The following is a 19,510-nucleotide window of genomic DNA, read 5'->3' on the forward strand; positions in this document are numbered from 1 at the left end:
ACATGCAAATCTCTTGAAATATCTAAGATTATTATTGAGCAGCTTGGGAAGTTGAAATAGGTATCAGTCCACCAATGTGATCTTCTTGCTTTGATCACTTAACTCTCCCTCCCTAGCACTGTCCTCTGCGGCAGTGATTTATTTGCTAAAATGTTTTCTATCCATATGATTTGTTTGCAAGCAGCCTAGAACGCTGGCCATCTCAGGATTAGTGTGGATCTGATTGTCTCCAGATTGCATATTGGCTGAGACTCTCCCTTTTCCTTTCCCTTCAGCTCCACCCAGGTCCTTTCCTGGTATTTCTCCCATCAGACTTTTTTCTCTTTTCCAACGAATATTTTTGGCTGCTAGAAAAAGCCAGTGAGCACAGATGTGCAGAAGTCATTATACTAGGGTTTATCACATAGAAATAAAATTATAAATAAAAAATATATTTTCAAAAGTAATTTTAGACTTCTGTGATGGACAGCAGCAGTTATATTTTCCTGAGTCTGAAGACCTGATTTTTTAACCTAAGGCACACGAGACAGGTCTGTGGTGGTGGTGGTGGTGGTATTTTTTGTTTGCTTTGAGTCTAGCAAACAGCCTCCTCTTGTAGGCATTTAGAGTTTATCAAGTGCAAAGGAGAGGTTTTCTTCCCTTCTCCCTCAACACTTAATTTCAGGGTGGTGTGTGTGCCACCTGTTACTACCTGTGTGTGCTGCCATTTCTGTGTTATTCAAACGTTTTAACTCCCAGAGGCAGAAGAGAGGACGTGGAGAATGTTCTGGGGCCACTTGCAGGAAGAATGATCTGTATGTCCTCAGCTGTTGTGTGTGGCTTACATAGAAGTCTGTAACTTTCATCTCTTGAAGTTAGTTTTCTACTCTGCCAAAATTATTTTTGTCACAGAGGCCGGTTATTTCAGTGTTGCCAGATTCAGCGGAAACTTCTGTCTTCGTCTTGGTCTTTCCTCCACGTCCGGCCGTGGGGTCCCTCCTTCCTCGGGACGTTCTTCCTCGTGTCGCTCCAGGTTCCAGTTTCCGTTGTTTTCACAGACCACTGCTTCAGTCCTCTTTCTGGGCTCCTCCTCCATCCAAACCTCATCCTCTGGAACTGTGGGTATTTTCTTTCTGCCTCTGTGACTCATCCGCAATTTAGCGCACAGCCCACATCTCCGTATCCTGACAACTCCCAAATTTGTGTTTCCCGCCCAGACTTCCCTTCCGAGTCTCCAGACCCCTCCAGCCAGTAGTTTGCTTGACATCTCTCTTTTTTTTTTTTTTTTTTTTAACACGTCAGACTTAACACGTGCACGGTGGACCCCTGCGTCCGTCTTCTTGTTCATCTTCCAGCCCCTTCTCTACAACAGTCTTCCTCATTCCGTCGTTGCTTTTGCCGGGAACGCTGATTCCTCCCTTTCAACAGGTGCCATTGATACCTTCCCGAAAAGTATCTTGCATTGGTTTGCTCCCCTCCATCTCACTGCCAGCGCCCAAGTCGTGCTGTCGCAGCTCTCGCCTGGATGATAGCTGCCTCTTGGCCGGCCTCCCGGTTTCCGCTTTGATCTCCTTCGAATCCAGTTTTGGTACGGTGGCGGGGTGCAAGCGTAAACTGAACTCTATCACCTCTCTCCTTCTGTGAGCCTCTCGTTATGTTCCAGTAATTCCTTGTTAGGAGCCAGGCAGTCTTTCTGCGCTTGTCTTGTGCCTCCCTCACTTGCTCACAGCTCTTCAGCTGGTGTGTCGTCCTCCTTTGAGTTCCTGACGGCCACCTTCTCCCCACCTGCCTCTGTCGAGAACACTGTTTCCCCACTGTTTCTATAGTAGTTTCCTTTAGGCCTTGACTTAAATACCATCTCCTCAGACCATTTCATCTAAAGTAGCCACTGCCACAGGTTTTCTCTTGCGACCTAGATTCTTTCTTTGAATTTATTTTATGTGTTTGTTCTCTTATAGTTGGTCCTTCTTTCCCCTTAAGGTCTTTGAGGACAGAGACTTCATTTTTCTTGTTCCCTGTTGGGTTCCCAGCGCAGTACCTGGCACACGGTTGGTATGCAGTAAATACTGGTTCGACGAGTTAATGAAAACTGAGTCTAGCCGTGTCTAATTTTGTTTTTATATTTTTTCTTTCTGAGTTTTAGCATACCAAGTTTTCTAAATCTAGAGCATTGAGTGTAAAGAAGTTTAAGACCGATCTAAGAGTTTTGAGTGAGAGAGGTGAAGGTAGCAGAGTGAGAATAAATAGCAGTGATGCCCGCAGCTCGGCTTCTGACGTCCAGCCTCGGTTGTGCTCCCTCCGTCACACCCTGGATATCAACTCCCGTGGTGTAGATCAGCGTGACGGTTAGGAAAGTGGATTTTTGAAGCTAATGGAGTGACTGGTCAACTTTACTTTGGTGTTTTATTAGCGATTCAGGTTTTTTCATGATTTAAAAATTTTTTAAATGTTTATTTACTTAGAGGAAGCACACATGTGAGCAGGGGTGGAGCAGAAAGAGAGAGGGAGAGAGAAATCCCAAGCAGGCTCCGCGCTGACAGCACAGAGCCCACCGTGGGGCTCGATCCCATAAGCCACGAGAGCATGACCTGAGCTGAACTCAAGAGTCGGACGTTTTAACCCACTGAGCCGCCCAGGCACCCCCAGGACTCTAAAATTTATATTCAACTTTTCAACACTTTCACTTCACCGCCTGCAGGTGTTGATGCCTCTCCTTGCCCCTGTCACACACGGTTTTAGGGAGACTTTAGTTTTGTCGTCACAGAATTGTGAATGACCATGAAACTTGAGTCCTGGTCTCATGGTACTGTCTTTCCTGTCAGTGGGTCTGTGCCCCTGCTTCCCCCGTTACCGTGTCACCTGTGTTCCGGCAGCTCTGTGGGCCATGTGTTACCATCGTGTCCTTAGTTTTTGGTACGTAGTAATTGCTCCGTATACTTTTATTTCCATAGAACGTTAATGCTAGTGATGATTTTCTTATAGCAAACGGCTTAGGAATTTAAGACACAAGGAGATGTATTTTGTGCTTATGTTTTCCAGATACGATCATTCTGTTTCGAATGACAAGGCCCTGATGGTGCTCAGCGAAGAGCCACTCCTCTATATCCCTCCCCCTCCTTGTCAGCCCCTGATTAACACCACAGAATCTCTCAGGTGAGTGTTGTAGACTGTTGCAGAAGTATCTGAGTGGGCTCCCGGGCTCGGCTTTGAAACCGGGAAAACTATTCGTGCAGATTAGCTGAGTGGCTGAGAGGACCTCTGCTTATTTGCCGGATGACCGCGGGCGTATCCGTCGCCGTCCAGTTCCCCCACCAACCTGCTAAAGATGGTGACGGGCCTGCTTCGGGTGAGGGTATTGGGGTTGCCTATTGAAGTATATGCCTTATCTGAGAACTACAGAACGATCTTAATATAGAAATTCAGGATGTCAGACTTGAGGGCGGTAACATTGACAGCACCTTTTTCTTCAAGTTAGGAAGATAACTGTTCGAAGAGCGGCGATTCTAGAGGTATAACTAGCCCTTTTATATTGCCAGTGTTGGGCATTTTGGGTTATAGCGCACTGAAATTTATTTCTCCCCCCACTATTTTTTTCCCGAGCAATTGAGTTCATTCTTTTCCTTCTCCCCAAAGAGCGTGATTTTCAAAGGCTTCCACGCACCCATTTGCTGTTAGGGTCCTGTGACTTGTTCAATGCTCTCCAGCATCGCCGTTGTTGGTGTGTATGTGGCCCAAGAGCAGAAGTAGGAAATACTCTCTTTGTGAGAAAACTTGTGCATCCAGTATTTACATTCGGAAGGTATTTGGCTGTTTTTGTTTTTTGTTTTTAATTTTGAACTCATGATCGAGGAGGCTGCTGTATAAAAATCCATGTCGTGTCAAAACGAACTGGACATTAGTGTCTCAGCTTTTTCCAGTCAAAAAGCAGCATTGAATCATCAGGCACTCGGGGTGCTATTTGGAACCTGTAGGATAGGATTAAATTCATTTTCAACCAAGAGTGAGACGTTTGTTCCTAGGAAGCATGTTTAATTAACTACGTTATCTTATAGGTTAAATCATGAGCTTCGAGGATGGGTTCACAGGCATGAAGTGGAAAGGACCAAGTCCAGAAGAATGACGAATAATCAACAGAAAACCCGTATTCTTCAGGTTTGTTTGTGCTTGTCTTTATTTTTAATTTTTTAATGTTTATTTATTGAGAGAGAGAGAGAGAGAGAGAGAGAGACAGTGTGAGTGGGGGAGGGGCAGAGAGACACACACACACACAGAATCTGATGCAGGCTCTGAGCTGTCAGCACAGAGCCCGACGTGGGGCTCAAACTCATGAACCATGAGATCACGACCTGAGCCAAAGTCGGAGGCTTAACTAACTTGAACCACCCAGGCGCCCCTGTGCTTGCTTTTAAACAACGGTTGGCACATTTGTTGGAAGTCTCCCCTCAGATGGATTGCTTTCTTCCCTGTAAAATTGGGAAAACTTGAACTTCAGCCGCTTCCCGCTGCGTCCTGCTGCCTCAGACGCGGCCGGCACTGGCACTGAACGCCGTCCGCCCGGTTCCACGGCACGAGTAGTTCTTGCTCGGGCAGGAGCTGCTTCTTGCTCTCTCCCTCACGTTTATTTTCAAGCCAGGGCTTCCTCTACATGGGCATGTATGTCGCATGATTTGGGCGCAAATGGTAGGATAAAAGGTACTGCTCATCTCCGGTCTTCCGAGAGCTTTTCGAGAAGAGGGTGTTGAGACGTAGGACAGCTTGAAAGTGGAGGCACATCTTCAAGGAGGACGTTTGGAACTTACACACGTGGGGCTCCAGGTTAATGACAACTCTTATTTACAGCCTCTTTAGTCGGGCTCCCATATTTTTTTTTTTTTTAAAGTAATCTCTGCACTCAACATGAGGCTCGAACTTCTAACCCCCGAGATCAGAAGCCACGTGCTCTACCGACCGAGCCAGCCAGGCACCCCGGTTGGGCTTCCAGGTTAACATGGTTTACCCCACAGCACCGTTTGTGGTCATTGCATCATTCATCCAGTATTCATTATTGCTTCTGAAGTGCTGAGACTACCAGCTGGCACAGTACAAGCTCCCCACCATTAGTACCTATGGTAGTAATGATGAGCCGGCTACGGGTTCTAGATCCTGGAACACAGTAGTCAGTATGATAAAATCCCTGCCTTCCTGGAGCTTACATTTTGATGGGAGAGATACGCACAAACACGTAAAGTTGAAAACAGACTTAGAAGGACAAATACTACATGAACTCACTTATATGTGGAATCTGTAAAAAAAAAAAAAAAAAAAAAAAAAAAAGCCGACAAAAACTGAACTAGATACAGAGGACACATGCAGAGACGGGGGGTAGCAGGGTGGGTGAAATAGGTGAAGGCGGTCAAAAGGTACAAGTTCCTAGTTACAAAATAAATACGTTATACGACGTAATATGTAGCATGATGTCTATAGTTAATAATACCGTATAGTGTATTTGGAAGTTAGTAAGAGAGTCTATGTTTAAAGTTCTCATCACAAAAGAAAAAATAAATATTTAAATATATTCAAAGTTAGAGAATTCTCTAAAGAAAAAATAGGGTTGGAGGTTAGAGGTTAAATTGAGAGGTAAGTGGCTATGTTAGATTGAATGGTTGGAGAAGGCTTCTCTAAAGAGACTTCACTTGGGGCGCCTGGGTGGCTCAGTCGGTTGAGCGTCCGACTTCGGCTCAGGTCATGATCTCACGGTTCGTGAGTTCGAGCCCCGCGTCAGGCTCTGTGCTGACGGCTCGGAGCCTGGAGCCTGCTTCAGATTCTGTGTCTCCCTCTCTCTTCCCCACTCATGCTCTGTTTCTCAAAAATGAATAAACGTTGAAAAAATTAAAAAAAAAAAAAAAATAAAGAGACTTCACTTGAGTAAGGTATTGCCAAGGTAATTAATGCTAGCTGTTGTAACCGCTAGCCTCAAAATCTCAGTAGCTTATGGAATAAAAATTTGTTTCTCACCCACACAAAGTCTGATACAGCTCTCTAGGATGCCTTTTTTTTTTTTTAATGTTTACTTTTGAGAAAGAGAATGTGAGTGGGGGAGGAGCAGAGAGAGGAGACACAGAATCCGAAGCAGACTCCAGGCTCTGAGCTGTCAGCACAGAGCCCGACATGGGGCTGGAACTCACAAACAACAAGATCATGACCTGAGCCGAGGTCAGATGCTTAATCGGCCGAGCCACCCAGGCGCCCCTAGAATGCCTTCTTTTCAAGCAATGGCTAGGGAATCCAGATTCTTTCTACTCTGTGACCTCAATAACTGGAAATTCTTTGCTTCTAGCTTTGGGTGTGGGGGAAGAGAGAGCTTGGAAGATTATGCAGAATGTTTTAGGGATCTCGCCTAGACTTTAGCCAGTGTTCAGGTGGCTAAAACTCTTGTCACTTTTCACAGTCTCCCTTGCAGTAGGTGAGGCAAATGTCGTTTTCCTGTGTGTTCAGGATTTGGTGAGAACGTTGCTTTTGCAATAGAAAAAAACGAAGGCGTAAACAATGCAAAGATCCAAGGGAAAATCTAGAGAAAGGGCTTACAGAAAACTGGAACAGCAAATATGAAGATCTTTAGGAGGAAAACAGTCTGGATATTTGAGGAACATCGAGAAGTGTGTAAGGCTGGACTGCAATGCCTAGGGGTCGAATAGTAGACGATGGCATCAGAGAGGCAGCAGAGGCTAATTTGTAGCCTCATAGGCTACGGTGAGAACTTGGGATTTCATCCCAGGTTTGAGAAGACAGCATTGAGAGGTTTCAGCAGGGGAGGGACTTGATCTGATTTATATTTATATTTTTAATTTTAATTATTGAATGTTATTACTTTATTTTATTTTATCTTACTGTATTTTACTTGAGAGAGAGGGGGTGGGGGGCGAGAGAGAAAGAATCTTAAGCAGGTTCCATGCCCAGTGCTGAACCCCCTGTGGACTCAGCTCCATCACGGACCAGAGATCATGACCTGAGCTGAAATCAAGAGTCAGGCACTTAACCAACTGAGCCACCCAGGCGCCCCTAATCTTGAAGGAATTTTAACGTAAAGAAGAGAATTTTGTTTTTATTTCACAGCCTTTGAACATGAGGAGACCTGGGGTTTAATCTCAAGTGTTATCTCTTTGCTATCTTGGGTACAGATCTTTCTGTTATGAGCTTAGATAACGATCAGAAGTGTGAGACACTTAGCTATTCCAGAGAAACGAATGACAAGGATGAATCTGTCAAGGATAAAAGAAGTTCTTGGTCAGAAGAAGGATCATTCTGCTTGTGCTGTTGTCAATACTAAAACATACAAAGAATTCCTCTGGTTCTCTTTCTTAGTGTAATGAGTTATAACTGTTTGCCTAGTCTTTCCTCATTTCAACCTCTTTTTCCTCACAACCACTCTTTTCAGATGCTTAAAAGGATCCACTAGTCTAGATAAGATATTCTGTAAATTTGACAAATTGACATTTCTTTGAAATTTCTGTGATCTCTTAAGCATTATATCCTTGATTTGGCTTGTCCCATTTCATACTTCTACTCTTTCTAGATTGTGAGTCTAGAAAAGGCAAAGGGGCAAATTAGTGAACATATCATTCAAAATGAAGGAAAAATAGAGGTGCCTGGGTGGCTCAGTCGGATGGGCGTCTGATTTCAGCTCAGGTCATGATCTCACAGCTTGTGAGTTCGAGCCCCACGTTGGGCTCTGTGCTGACAGCTCGGAGCCTGGAGCCTGCTTGGGATTCTGGGTCTCCCTCTCTCTCTGCCCCTCCTCCGCTCGTGCTCTCTCTCTCTCTCTCTCTCTCTCTGTCTTAAAAAAAAAATTTTTTTTTAAAAAGGTAAAATAAAGACATTTTCAGACAGATAAAAGCTGAGATAATTTGTCTCTGGAAGATCTGCACTATAAGAACTACTAAAAATTTTTTAGACTAAAGGAAACGGTAGCAGGCACAACTCCAGATTAGCAGGAAGGAAGAGCACCAGAATGGGTAAATATCTATTAGAAATAAATGGCCTTAAAAAAAAAAAAAAAAAAAAAGAAATAAATGGCCTTTTTATAAAAGTATTTTATGTATATATGTATATTTAAATGTCTTTAGAAGATTATTGTCTTAAAAAATTTTTTTTTAGTGTTTATTTTTGAGACAGACAGGGACAGAGCATGAACAGGGGAGGGGCAGAAAGAGAGGGAGACGCAGATTCCAAAACAAGCTCCAGGCTCTGAGCTGTCAGCACAGAGCCGGATGCAAGGCTCAAATTCATGGACCGTGAGATCGTGACCTGAGCCGAAGTCCTGAGCCGAAGTCGGACGCTTAACCGACTGAGCCACCCAGGTGCCCCAAAGATTATTGTCTTTTTAAAGGAAAACTTGTAACAATTTTTTATGGGTTTATAGCTTTTGTAGCAGTAAAATATAAGACAATAAGAACACAGAATGGTAAATGGAGTTATAAAGTTATATTGTCCAAATAATATTTAAAGGTAGACTGTGTTACTAAACACTAACACAAGCACTAAAAACTAGCACAAAGAAGTAAGGCTAAAAAGCCAATTCAGGAAATACAATTCAGGAAATACTAAAAAGTAAGTATTTTAACCAAAAGACGGTAGGAAAAGAATAAAGAACAAACAGGATAAAAAGAAATATAATCCAAGGTAGTGGACTTAAACCCAGCCATACTAGTAATTCCATTTAATGGGCTGAACACGTCAGTTAAAAGGGAGAGATTGTCAAACTAGATTTTGTAAAAGGGAAGACCTAAGTATATGCTGTTTACAAGAAGTAACATTTTAAATAGAAAGCCACATGGAAAATAAAAGTGTGGGAAAGTATGTATACAATGCAAATATTAAGCGTTAGAAATCTGGTGTGGCTGTATTAATCAGAGACTTCTAGATAGAATATTGTAAGAGACAAGAATATTTCATAATTATAAAAGGAGCATTTAATCAAGAAGATGTAATTCTGAATATATAGACCCATAGTATCAAAGCTTCAGAAATCATAAGGCAAAAAAGTGGTAGAACTAAAGGGAAAAACAGACAAATCTACAGCGTAATTGAAATTTTAACATCATTTATATGTAAATGTGTCATATTTTTGCTAATTATGACCTTTTGTTAAATTCTGTGTAGCTAAAAATGCAAAAGCCTCTTGGACAGTTTTTCAGAGTTTTTTTTTTTTTTTTTTTTTTTTTTTAATATTTCTGAGAGAGAGAGAATGAGAATGGGGGGGGGGGGCAGAGAGAGAGGGAGACAAAGGAGAGAGCCTGATGTGGGGCTCGAACTCACCAACTGTGAGATCATATCCCCAGCTGAAGTTGGATGCTCAACCCACTGAGCCACCCAAGCGCCCCTTTCAGAGGTTTTGTTAATTGGTCTAAATCTTAGGTTAAATGGCACATCTAATTTTTATTTCTAATGTCTCTGTAACAGGGAAAGTCTGTGTACTCATTTCTGAGTCTAGAGAAAGAAGTCTGGTTTCTTTCAGACTTCTGTGTTAATTTCAAATGTGCCAAACTAGCAAAATCATTTAAAATGTATCAGATATTGGGACCCCTGGGTAGCTCAGTTGGTTAAGTGTCGGACTCTTGGTTTTGGCTCTTGGTTGAGCTCTGCGCTGGTAGCAAGGAGCCTGCTTGCTTCCCCCCCCCCCCCCCCCCCCCCCCCCCCCCCCCCCCGTGCCCCTCCTCTGCTCATGGCTCTCAAAATAATTAAACATTAAAATTCACCAGGGGCGCCTGGGTGGCTCAGTCAGTTAAGCATCTCACTTCAGCTCAGGTCATGATCTCACGCTTCACGGGTTCAAACCCTGCCTCAGGCTCTGTGCTGACAGCTCAGAGCTTGGAGCCTGCTTCGGATTCTGTGTCTCCCTCTCTCTCTGCCCCTCCCCGTGCTCATGCTCTGTCTGTGTGTGTGTGTCTCTCTCTCTCAAAACTAAATAAAAATATTTTAAAATTTTAATTAAAAAATTCAGATATTTAATCTGTTAATTTTAAACATTGTTTTTATCAGCTAGCTATAATTTAATTTTGGCTTTATTTACTACTTGAAAACATATCAGTAAGTTTACTATTGTGTATCTGTTTTTCTTTTTTCCTTTTCATTTTATCGATACATATTTTTTAGATGTTTGTTTATTTTGAGAGAGAGTACCCGAGTCAGAGAGCCCACCTCAGGGCTGGATCTTACAAACCTTGAGATCATGACCTGAGCCAAGATCAAGAGTTAGTCTCCCAACCGACTGAGCTGCCCAGGCACCCTTCATTTTGTTGATATTTTAAAAATTTTGTTTAGATAAGCATTTATTGAGGGGCACCTGTGTGGCTCAGTCGGTTAAACATCCGACTTCGGCTCAGGTCATGATCTTGCGGTCCATGAGTTTGAGCCCCGCATCGGGCTCTGTGCTGACAGCTCAGAGCCTGGAGCCTGCTTCGGATCCTTTGTCTCCACCTCTCTCTCTCTCTCTCTGCCCCTCCCCCCCCAAAAAAACGAATAAACGTTAAAAATAAATAAGCATTTATTGAGGGGTATGTCAAATTTATATTTTCAGTTTATTTATTTTGAGAGAGAGAGAGCACAAGCAGGGAAGGGGCAGAGAGAGAGGGAGGGAGAGAATCCCGAGCACTTCCAGTGCAGAGCCTGCCGCAGGGCTGGAACTCATGAGCCCATGAGATAAGAGTTCTCTCTCTCAAAAGTAAACATTAAAAAATAAATAAGTAAATAAGCATTTATTGAACACCTGTTATATGTAACCCCTACATTAGATTTTCATAAAATTAGACCCTTGGCATTTTACTCTCAGAAATTAGCCCAGTATTCAGCCCTGCATATTGGTTCCATCCACGAAACAAAATTGTTCCCTCTTTGTTTTTTCCCCTTTAACTCCTTGTATGTTCTTCTATTTTAGCATTTATCACATTGTATTGTTTCCACATGTCTGTCTTCCCAGTCAGTGCCTGTCGTAAGTGCTCTATAAAAGTTGATTACTGCAGGATGGATGGATGGATACAGTAATGAACAAATGCTAATAGTCTTCTGAGTAAACAGTTCCTTAAGCCGCTTTTGACAGGGTAATAATAAGGTCACTTCCTAACATAATAATTGGTAACGTGCCCTTGAACTCTGATCCCCTTAAAAAAGACTTCAGAAGATGAGTCTATAAAACCGGCAAGGAATAGAAGAAGGCTCCGTGCCAGGCAGATGCTGAAAGAAGACAGGTCCCCAGTAGAGCATATGTGGGCCACTCATGGTTCCAGATTGGACTGTTCTCTGGCCAGAAAAGTCATCGCCGAAATCTCTTTAATGATGGCTTCGTCCATAGGTACATTTTGGCGAGAAGATCTTTGTGTTTCATTCAGTGAACAATAGGATCCAGTTTCATTATGAACCTTTCACACTTCAGGAACTTGCCTTGGAAAAATAATTACTTTAGACAAACAAGTTGTTATGTGTTCAGTAATATTTGTATGACTCGGTCATAAAACTTAGAGTAGTTGAACTAAGCTTTTGGACTGTATTTTTAAACTTTATGGGAAAATGCCTTAACGTTTTAATCTCCTTAAGATTCTTCTCTCAGCCCAGAGCGTGACCAGAAGAGTTCTAATCTCTCTGTTGGTATTTAGTTATGTGAACCTGATCTCTCAGAATACTCATGAAAAAAAGGCATATGAATACTTTAATTTTTTTTTTTAACCTTTACTTATTTTTGAGAGAGAGACAGAACATGAGCAGGGGAGGGGCAGAGAGAGAGGGAGACACAGAATCCGAGGCAGGCTCCAGGCTCTGAGCTGTCAGGACAGAGCCTGACGTGGGGCTCAAACTCATGAACCACAAGACCATGACCTGAGCCGAAGTCGGATGCTTAACTGACTGAGTCACCCAGGTGCCCTGGTATATGAATACTTTAATGAGAGTTTAGTAAATGTAGAGTGAGTCAATATAGGAAGATCTTCATCTAATTTCATTATATGGCATTAAATCTTTTTTTTCTTCCAGGGTGCTCTGGAACAGGGCTCAAATTCTCAGCTCATGGCTGTCCAATACACAGAAACCACTAGGATCAGGTAAGAAAGTGTGGAAAGCCAAGAACTTCCAAATACCTAGTATTTTAGTAAAGTTGAGAGGCACATTTCTCTTCTGTCTTAATTACACTTGTTCTCATCAGTGACTTTTCTGTTAGTTCACAGACCAAACTGCTTCTGAGTGGTCAGAGTAAACCCAGAGAATTTCAAGAGGGTAACTCTCAGATTCCTTAAATACAGATTTAGTCAGAATGCTGTTCAGTCGTCATTTTGCTGTACAATGTAAACATCCATAACTCTCGTCCTCGATTTGCATCTATTGCATGAGCCAGGGGTAGGGAGTGTTATTTTATGAATGTGCCAGGTGTCTTGCTGACTGCTTTCCATGCATTTTATTTTAAAATCTGTATAATAACTTAGAGTGTAGATATCACAGTCCTTATTTTATATGGAGAAAAACTGGGCAAGTCACTTAGTTTTTCTAAGCCAGAGTCATAGAACCAACAAGAGGCAGAATTGGCACTCAAATCAATTTGACTGAAAATTCATTTTTCACTACACTGATGCTACTTAAGCTTTTGAAGGAATCTGGAAGGAGTGCTGTATCTAAGGTCGAAACGTTTGGACCAAACACATCCAACTAAAAGGAACAATATTACCAGAGGCAACATAGTGTTATGATTGAGTTGTTGGCTTTTGAATTGGACAGAGTTCAGAACATCTCTGCCACTCACTTGCTCTGTGGATCAAACAGGTGAACTTAAAGTTTCCTCATCTACACAGTTTTGGCCACACAGAGTGGATGATCAAATCGCGTAATTTATTTAAAACACTTCGCATGGTCCTTGGCACGTTTGAAAGCTGGTGATGGTGCTGATGTGATATATTGATGACAGTGCCACTGAAATGGAAGTAGAGGGTCTCAGATTCTGTGTGTAGCTTTCCCACAGACATAGAGTTCACAATTTATTTACTATTAATTTCACATTTACTGAGCACCAGCTGTGTGTCAGACCGGGTACCTGGCCCTGAGAACATATGCCCAGTGTAAGTGGAAAGCTGTTTATTATCCTGTTAACTGAGAGTCTCTATTAAATGGCAGTGAGCAGTATATTGGCAATCACGAATGTTTCAAATCGGGAGATACGGTGTTATCATGTAGAAATAGATAATTCAAATAGGTATAGTGACTAATAATTCTCCTAGCGATCAGAATATTTCGTTCATTTACTATATATATATTTAAAAATACGTTCATTTTTTGATGCATCATTATGATGGCATATTATTTCGTTACTAGTCAAAAATATTTTTAATTTCTGTATCTTCCCCTCAGGTTTGGTGTGAATCCAAAACTGCTTTAAAAAAAAAGTCTTTAAAAAAGTGGTTTAAATGAATTAATCATGTATTCTGTATCAGTGAGTCAGTCAGCCTACTCACTAAAATGTATTTGTGCCCCCAAATCAATACTCAAGATGCTTTTTAAAAAAAATTTTTTTACATTTATTTATTTATTTTTGAGAGACAGAGAGAGACAGAGCACAAGCGGGGGATGGGCAGAGAGAGAAGGAGACACAGAATCTGAAGCAGGCTCCAGGCTCCCAGCTGTTAGCACAGAGCCCGTCACAGGGCTCGAACTCACAAACCGCGAGATCGTGACCTGAGCCGAAGTCAGATGCTCAACCGACTGAGCCACCCAGGCGCCCCAATACTCAAGATGCCTTTACAGCCGTTTGCAAGTGTGCATAGATGGTCCTAGGTGAGGCTCAGTTAACAAGACCACACTGCGCCTTCCTGCTTCAGCTCCTACTGTAAACAGGTTTCTTTTTGAAGTCTGTTTAATGCCGTATTTTTCACATTTTTATGCTTTTTGTGTGTGTGTGTGATTTCACTGTCTAAAATGGCCCTGAAGCACAGTCCCAAAGGGCTACCTGTTGTTCAAGAAAGCTGTGTTGTGCCAGGGCGCCTGGGTGGCTCAGTCAGTTAAGCGTCTGACTCTGGATCTCGGCTCAGGTCATGATCTCACGGTTTGTGGGTTCCAGCCCCACGTTGGGCTCTGCACTGGCAGTGCAGAGCCTGCTTGGGATTCTCTCTCTTTCTCTCTCTTTCACTCTATCATATGAGTGTATCTTTTGGGGCTACGATGTGGTTGAGGTACTATAATTTTAGTTAATAATGTTACGAAGGCACTGACGTGGTACTTCCTGTATCTGTGGCTGGCATTTGTTGAGTGACTCCTATGAGGCCTTACTCGGTGCTTCACATATATAACGTCTCTGACCAGTAACAATCCTGCAGGTTTACATGGTTATCCTCATTTTATGGATGAGGAGACTGAGGTTGCTCAGGGGTCGATTGCCCTAAGAATACCCACTTGAGGAGTGGAGACGAAATTCAAAGCCAGGTCTGTTTGTTTCCAAATCCTGCCTTCTTCCCACTTTTCACACAGCCTTATAGACAAGTACGCCTTACAGATTTGACAGAGCAGTGAAAAATAACTTCCCTAAGACTTAATGTCTGTTACCAAAAATTTAAAATCATGCAAGCCAATGCAGAAATCTATTTTCTGATACTCTTTATTATTTTTACATGCTCTGCAGTGAACTTGAGTGGTGCTTTTTTAGAGCTTCCCATTCAGAAATGAGAGTTTTTGCTTTAGTGAATTGGATCTTAAAAATATCCCGACCTTGGGCTTTTCAGAACGTTATTATAAAAATTACTGCCGAATGCTGCTACTATTTTGGTTGAGAGTAATTCTTACAGTTCAGACGTGGCCTTAGCACGGGGAGTATTTTTGAGAGGAGGTGAAATTTTCTGGTTTAAGAACACTTTGGCCTGTTCTTCCTTCAGCAGGAACTCAGGGCGTGAGCTGGAAGTGTATTACGCGTCACCCAGAAGTTATCAAGACTTCTTTGAAGCCATCCGCAGAAGGGGGAGACACGTTCTATGTTGTGTCATTTCGAAGGGTAAGTTCACTCTGAAAGAAGAAAGGAGATGGTTTTGAGTACCTGTTATGTACAGGGCACTGAGCTGAGTACCATAGGAGGTAAAAAGATGTGAGAGATAGGAAGCCGTTTAGAGAAATTATGACCGGAACAGTCTATCTCAGTTCTGCCACACGCGCTTGTTTCTGAGCTGTTCAGCATTGCGAAGACGAACGCGGATTGATGTCAGGCCCCAAGTTTAGAAAATATAAACCGCTTGTTGATTTTTATTCTTTGTCATTCCTGTGTCTATATGGTTTGATTAGTAACAAAGTAAGTAAGAATATTAAAAAACAAAAATCTGTTGAGGCTTTGTGGTGGTAGTCCTGCTTTGGTAATTGAGAAACAGACTTCCCAAATGTGGGATTAAGGTGAATCGTGGGTGGGTCAGTAATATCGATGTGGAATGTTTGGGTTTATGTCCCTAAGACTTCCTGTTCTTCTTTTCCCTCCCCATCAGACATTTATTTCCGTTGGTGAAGAATGTGTTAGTCGATGCAAAAGGAAACGGGTGCACGAGTACTCTTGGATGTTACGAATGTTAGACTAAATGGAAATAAGATGCGTGGCTGTATGCTTTCTATCTTCTTTTCCTATAAAATGAAAATACATTTTTCGTGGAGTTGCCATGTGAATCTCTGTTAACAGTGCTGTGTGTGAAACCAGGAACACATGAATGACTTAGAACTCCTGGGTGGTTTGTATCCTAGGCCGGCCGGCCGGCCTGCCTGCCTGCCTTCTTGCCTTCTTGCCTTCTTGCCTTCTTGCCTTCTTGCCTTCTTGCCTTCTTTCCTTCTTTCCTTCCTTCCTTCCTTCCTTCCTTCCTTCCTTCCTTCCTTCTTCCCTTCCTTCCTTTTTAAAGAATGTTGAGGGGGCACTGTTAGAAATAAACCTGTGCCAACAGGAGAGCAAACAATTCATTCTCTGGTTATGGTCACCACTATCTAAAATTGTCAGTTAATTCTTTTCCTAAGGCATGAATATCTAGTAGCTTGGAAGTTTAGAATCTGAGAACGTTGACACTTGAAGATTAGAGAAATAAGAAATTTCATATATTTTTAGCTGATAATCAAATACACTGGGAGATTTGGCATACTTCACCAATGGCATCTCATGATTTCTGCCCTTTCACAAAGTTCCTTGTGCCCAGCTTATTCTCTCAGACGTGATTGGTGTATTTCTATACTGTATCAGCCTCAAAGTTCATTTCCAGCAGCAAGGGGGCAGCTGAGAACAGGGTTTCAGCAAGGTTCCAACTGTATTGGCTGCTGAGAAGTAAGTCTTTGCCTTAGCGTCAGACACCGTCATGTTAAAAGTGGGAAGAAAAAGCTAAACTTTAGACGTGAGATGTGGGAGCACTGTGGAGAGACTTGATGGGTGTTAAAGTGAACGTGTTCAAGTATATGTTTATGGAAGCTACCACCGAAGAGTGTTTTTAACACTCGAATAGCTGTGTACTATTTCTTAGGTTCCAGATAACTTCTCTATTATTTGACTAAAACAGTACATTTAACACATATTAGAAGTAGCAGTGGTCAAGCCATGGGTTGAAATCATGGTTAGTAACGTTTTTCTAGGGAAGAGAACAATAATTCTAGCTTTAAAGGGATTATATCTACAAAGGAAGATGAATGGTGTTTTTATTTTAAATATACACATTATATTTCTTGCGTTTGTAAGAGCTCTCTCTCTTTAGTTTGCTGTAGAAAGTGCCGTTGGAGAATTACTGATTTCCTCTCGCTGCCCCAACCTTTTGATGTTCTGGAATAAACAGTCTTTCTCATGTTCTGGAAAACTGTTGAGACTATCTGTCACATTCTGTTTGGATTTTTTATTTCCTAGTTACTGATTTATCACATCTTGGTGTTTTATGTCAAGGAACAGTAAGGATAAACCTGAACTTCATTAGGTAACAGTAGTTAGAGACAACATCCTTTTTTATTTTTTCTTGTTTTAACAGTGGTGATAAGGAAGTTAATTTGATCATGATAGCTATAAACTATGTCATGGGACAAGAATATTTGGTTCCTAAATGCTGGATGGTTCTTTTTGTTCTCGCTAAAATGAAAATGAAAGAAGTAATGACCTCATGCTTGGTTTCTGCTTCCGTTTGTCAATATAAAATATTCTAACAGTTTCATCAAAAAGGTGAGGAGCATCATTTCTTGTGCAGAAGGATGTAGGCTTTTTCTCATTGACAGAAATTATCTTAATTGATACTATATGATTGCACTGGAATTTAAGAAATACAGAGATTCTAAAGCTTCAAGGTTTGGCTTAGTGTAAATGAGACATAACAGAAGCCATATTGTTTCATTTTATAATTGGATATGTATTTGATGAAATATTTGATTATCTAAAAAGGTAGACATAGCCATTGACCATTTAGGATACCATTATTTACTAAACCTACCTTGTCTCAGCCTCGTACCTCCTCACACCCCACACTCCTATGCTCTTTAATCACGTTGCAGTTGAGCTGCTGAAATAATTTTCTCCAAAGCAGACTCACTCTTGGATAACTGCTGACTTCCTGCTACAGGCCAGCAGGAAAGAATGCTTGTGATCCCAATAATCCTGTCAGAGGCTCAAACCTTTTCCTGTTCTTTTGACTTGGCTTTAAGTTTTTGCCTCCAACTTAGTAACTCCCTCTACTCCCTTTATTTAGTTCCAGGTGTTCATAACCTATTTTCTTCTAAGTATTTTGTCTTTTCCTCCTTTCTTTGACTACGGTTTGGAGCTGCAGTGGTGGAAAATAACTTTTTCTCAGACTTTCAAGTCACTTTGAGTGTGGTCTGATACATTAATAAAAAAAAATCTAGTTAAATTTAATGTTGATTTTTTTTTTTTTTTCTCTGTGCTTTCATAGGATAGTCTGTTTAGGGAGGGAGGGAGTAAATGAAAGAATAGACTAAAATGATGTCAAAAACATGGGACAGGGACAAATAGCTCAGCAAGGCTCGTGCAAGGTGGGATAAGAAAGTGACTCTAAAGAGAGGAGGAAAGAGAACATTGGGAAAAAAAGGCAGGAAAATGATATTTACCTTATCTATAATTCCACTAAACATTGCAATACTATTCTAGATGCTGCTCTGTTATCTCTGAATAACAGGAGAGAGTCATTCGTGATCTTCCTGGGGGCAATTTCCCGTTAAGAACAGCCTCGTTCTGATTCAGATGGCTGTGAATGTCAGCCCACCGTATTATCTTCATTCTTAAAATTTTTTTTAATGTTTATTTATTTTTGAGGGAGAGAGAGACAGAGCGTGAATGGGGGAGGAGCAGAGAGAGAGGGAGACACAGAATCTGAAGCAGGCTCCAGGTTCCGAGCTGTCAGCACAGAGCCCGACACGGGGCTCGAACCCACCAACCTCAACATCATGACCTGAGCTGAAGTCAGATGCTTAACTGACTCAGCCACCCAGGTGCCCCAACCATATTCTTTTCGTTCTTGTTTAAGATTTCCTTTTCAAATGAAATGGATGCCTGCTTTTTGGAACACTATTTATTTTATATTTTCTGTTTTCACTGCCTGTCCCTCAAGACAAAGTCATACATTTAACGCTGTCTTTTCATCTATTTCAGATACATACATAACGTAACACACATAAGGAGAATGTGAGCTGTAGCTGTGTGCCTGCCTCAGAGATGTTTCTCCCCCTCCTTCTGAACACTTTATGTGTTCTAGATACAGTAACCCTTTCTGAGTGTTTTATGTATTCTTAGATATAGTCCCATATTTGGGTATTTTATCCCTTCTTGGTCTCTTATAAAAAATTTGTTAGTGGTATGTATATGGCATGGATTGTTAGGATAACCTTAAATAATAGGGTCTTCCTGGAAGATACATGAGCATTGAAGAGGTGCAGGAACCTGGCTCAACAGCCAAATAGTCCCCCTGGGCTTGTGCTTCATAGCCTGGAATGTGTACTGGTCCTCCCAGAGATTAGCATAGTGGCTTGTCGTCATTCCTGATTTGGTGGCAGTTCCAGCGATGCCACGGCACTCTTTTTCACACATTTGCTCATTCAGACTTTCTGGATAGAAAGAGTATCTGAGTGTGTGTATGTGTGTGTGCGCGTGCGTGCGCACGCGCATGTGCGCGCATATGCGTGTGTGTGTGTGTGTGTGCATATGTACATGCATATATCATCTCTTATGTAGAATCTTATGTAGATGGCCTGCCTCATGAGTCATGGTTCATTGATTTGTGACCAGGGAAATAGGGTTGATTTCAAATGTATTCTCTTGCTTTGTAAGCCAGCAACTTTATGCAGAAGGAACAGCCTGGGGCCACTCTTGTGAAAAAATGATTGTGGTGAGCCTTTAGAGCTTCATAAAGTGTTTATTACACTACACAATCTGGCTTTTAAAAACAATTCTTTCTTGTATTGGTTCCTAATTGTTGGATCTAAGAGGCTTGCCTTCTCATCTATATCATAACCCTCTTAAAGGCAGGAAAGTGTCCGATGCTTTTTTATTACCACTCCTGACACTGAGCACAATGCCAGCCACTCTGTG

The 19,510-nt window shown here is 41.8% G+C and overlaps 1 protein-coding gene across 1 annotated transcript in view; it reads left to right on the plus strand.

The window, feature by feature from the left end:
- The window catches only part of ATF6 (activating transcription factor 6), a 201,545-nt gene that overhangs the window by 70,262 nt on the left and 111,773 nt on the right, over positions 1–19,510 (plus strand). The window contains 5 exon segments of the mRNA XM_019465772.2: positions 3,019–3,132; positions 4,032–4,131; positions 11,980–12,047; positions 14,856–14,937; positions 14,939–14,971. Of these exon segments, the coding sequence (XP_019321317.2) occupies positions 3,019–3,132; positions 4,032–4,131; positions 11,980–12,047; positions 14,856–14,937; positions 14,939–14,971 (397 nt within the window).

This window comes from Panthera pardus, unplaced genomic scaffold (assembly GCF_024362965.1).
Source record: "Panthera pardus isolate Hobbes unplaced genomic scaffold, ASM2436296v1 HiC_scaffold_21, whole genome shotgun sequence".
NCBI classification, from domain to species: Eukaryota; Metazoa; Chordata; class Mammalia; order Carnivora; family Felidae; genus Panthera; species Panthera pardus.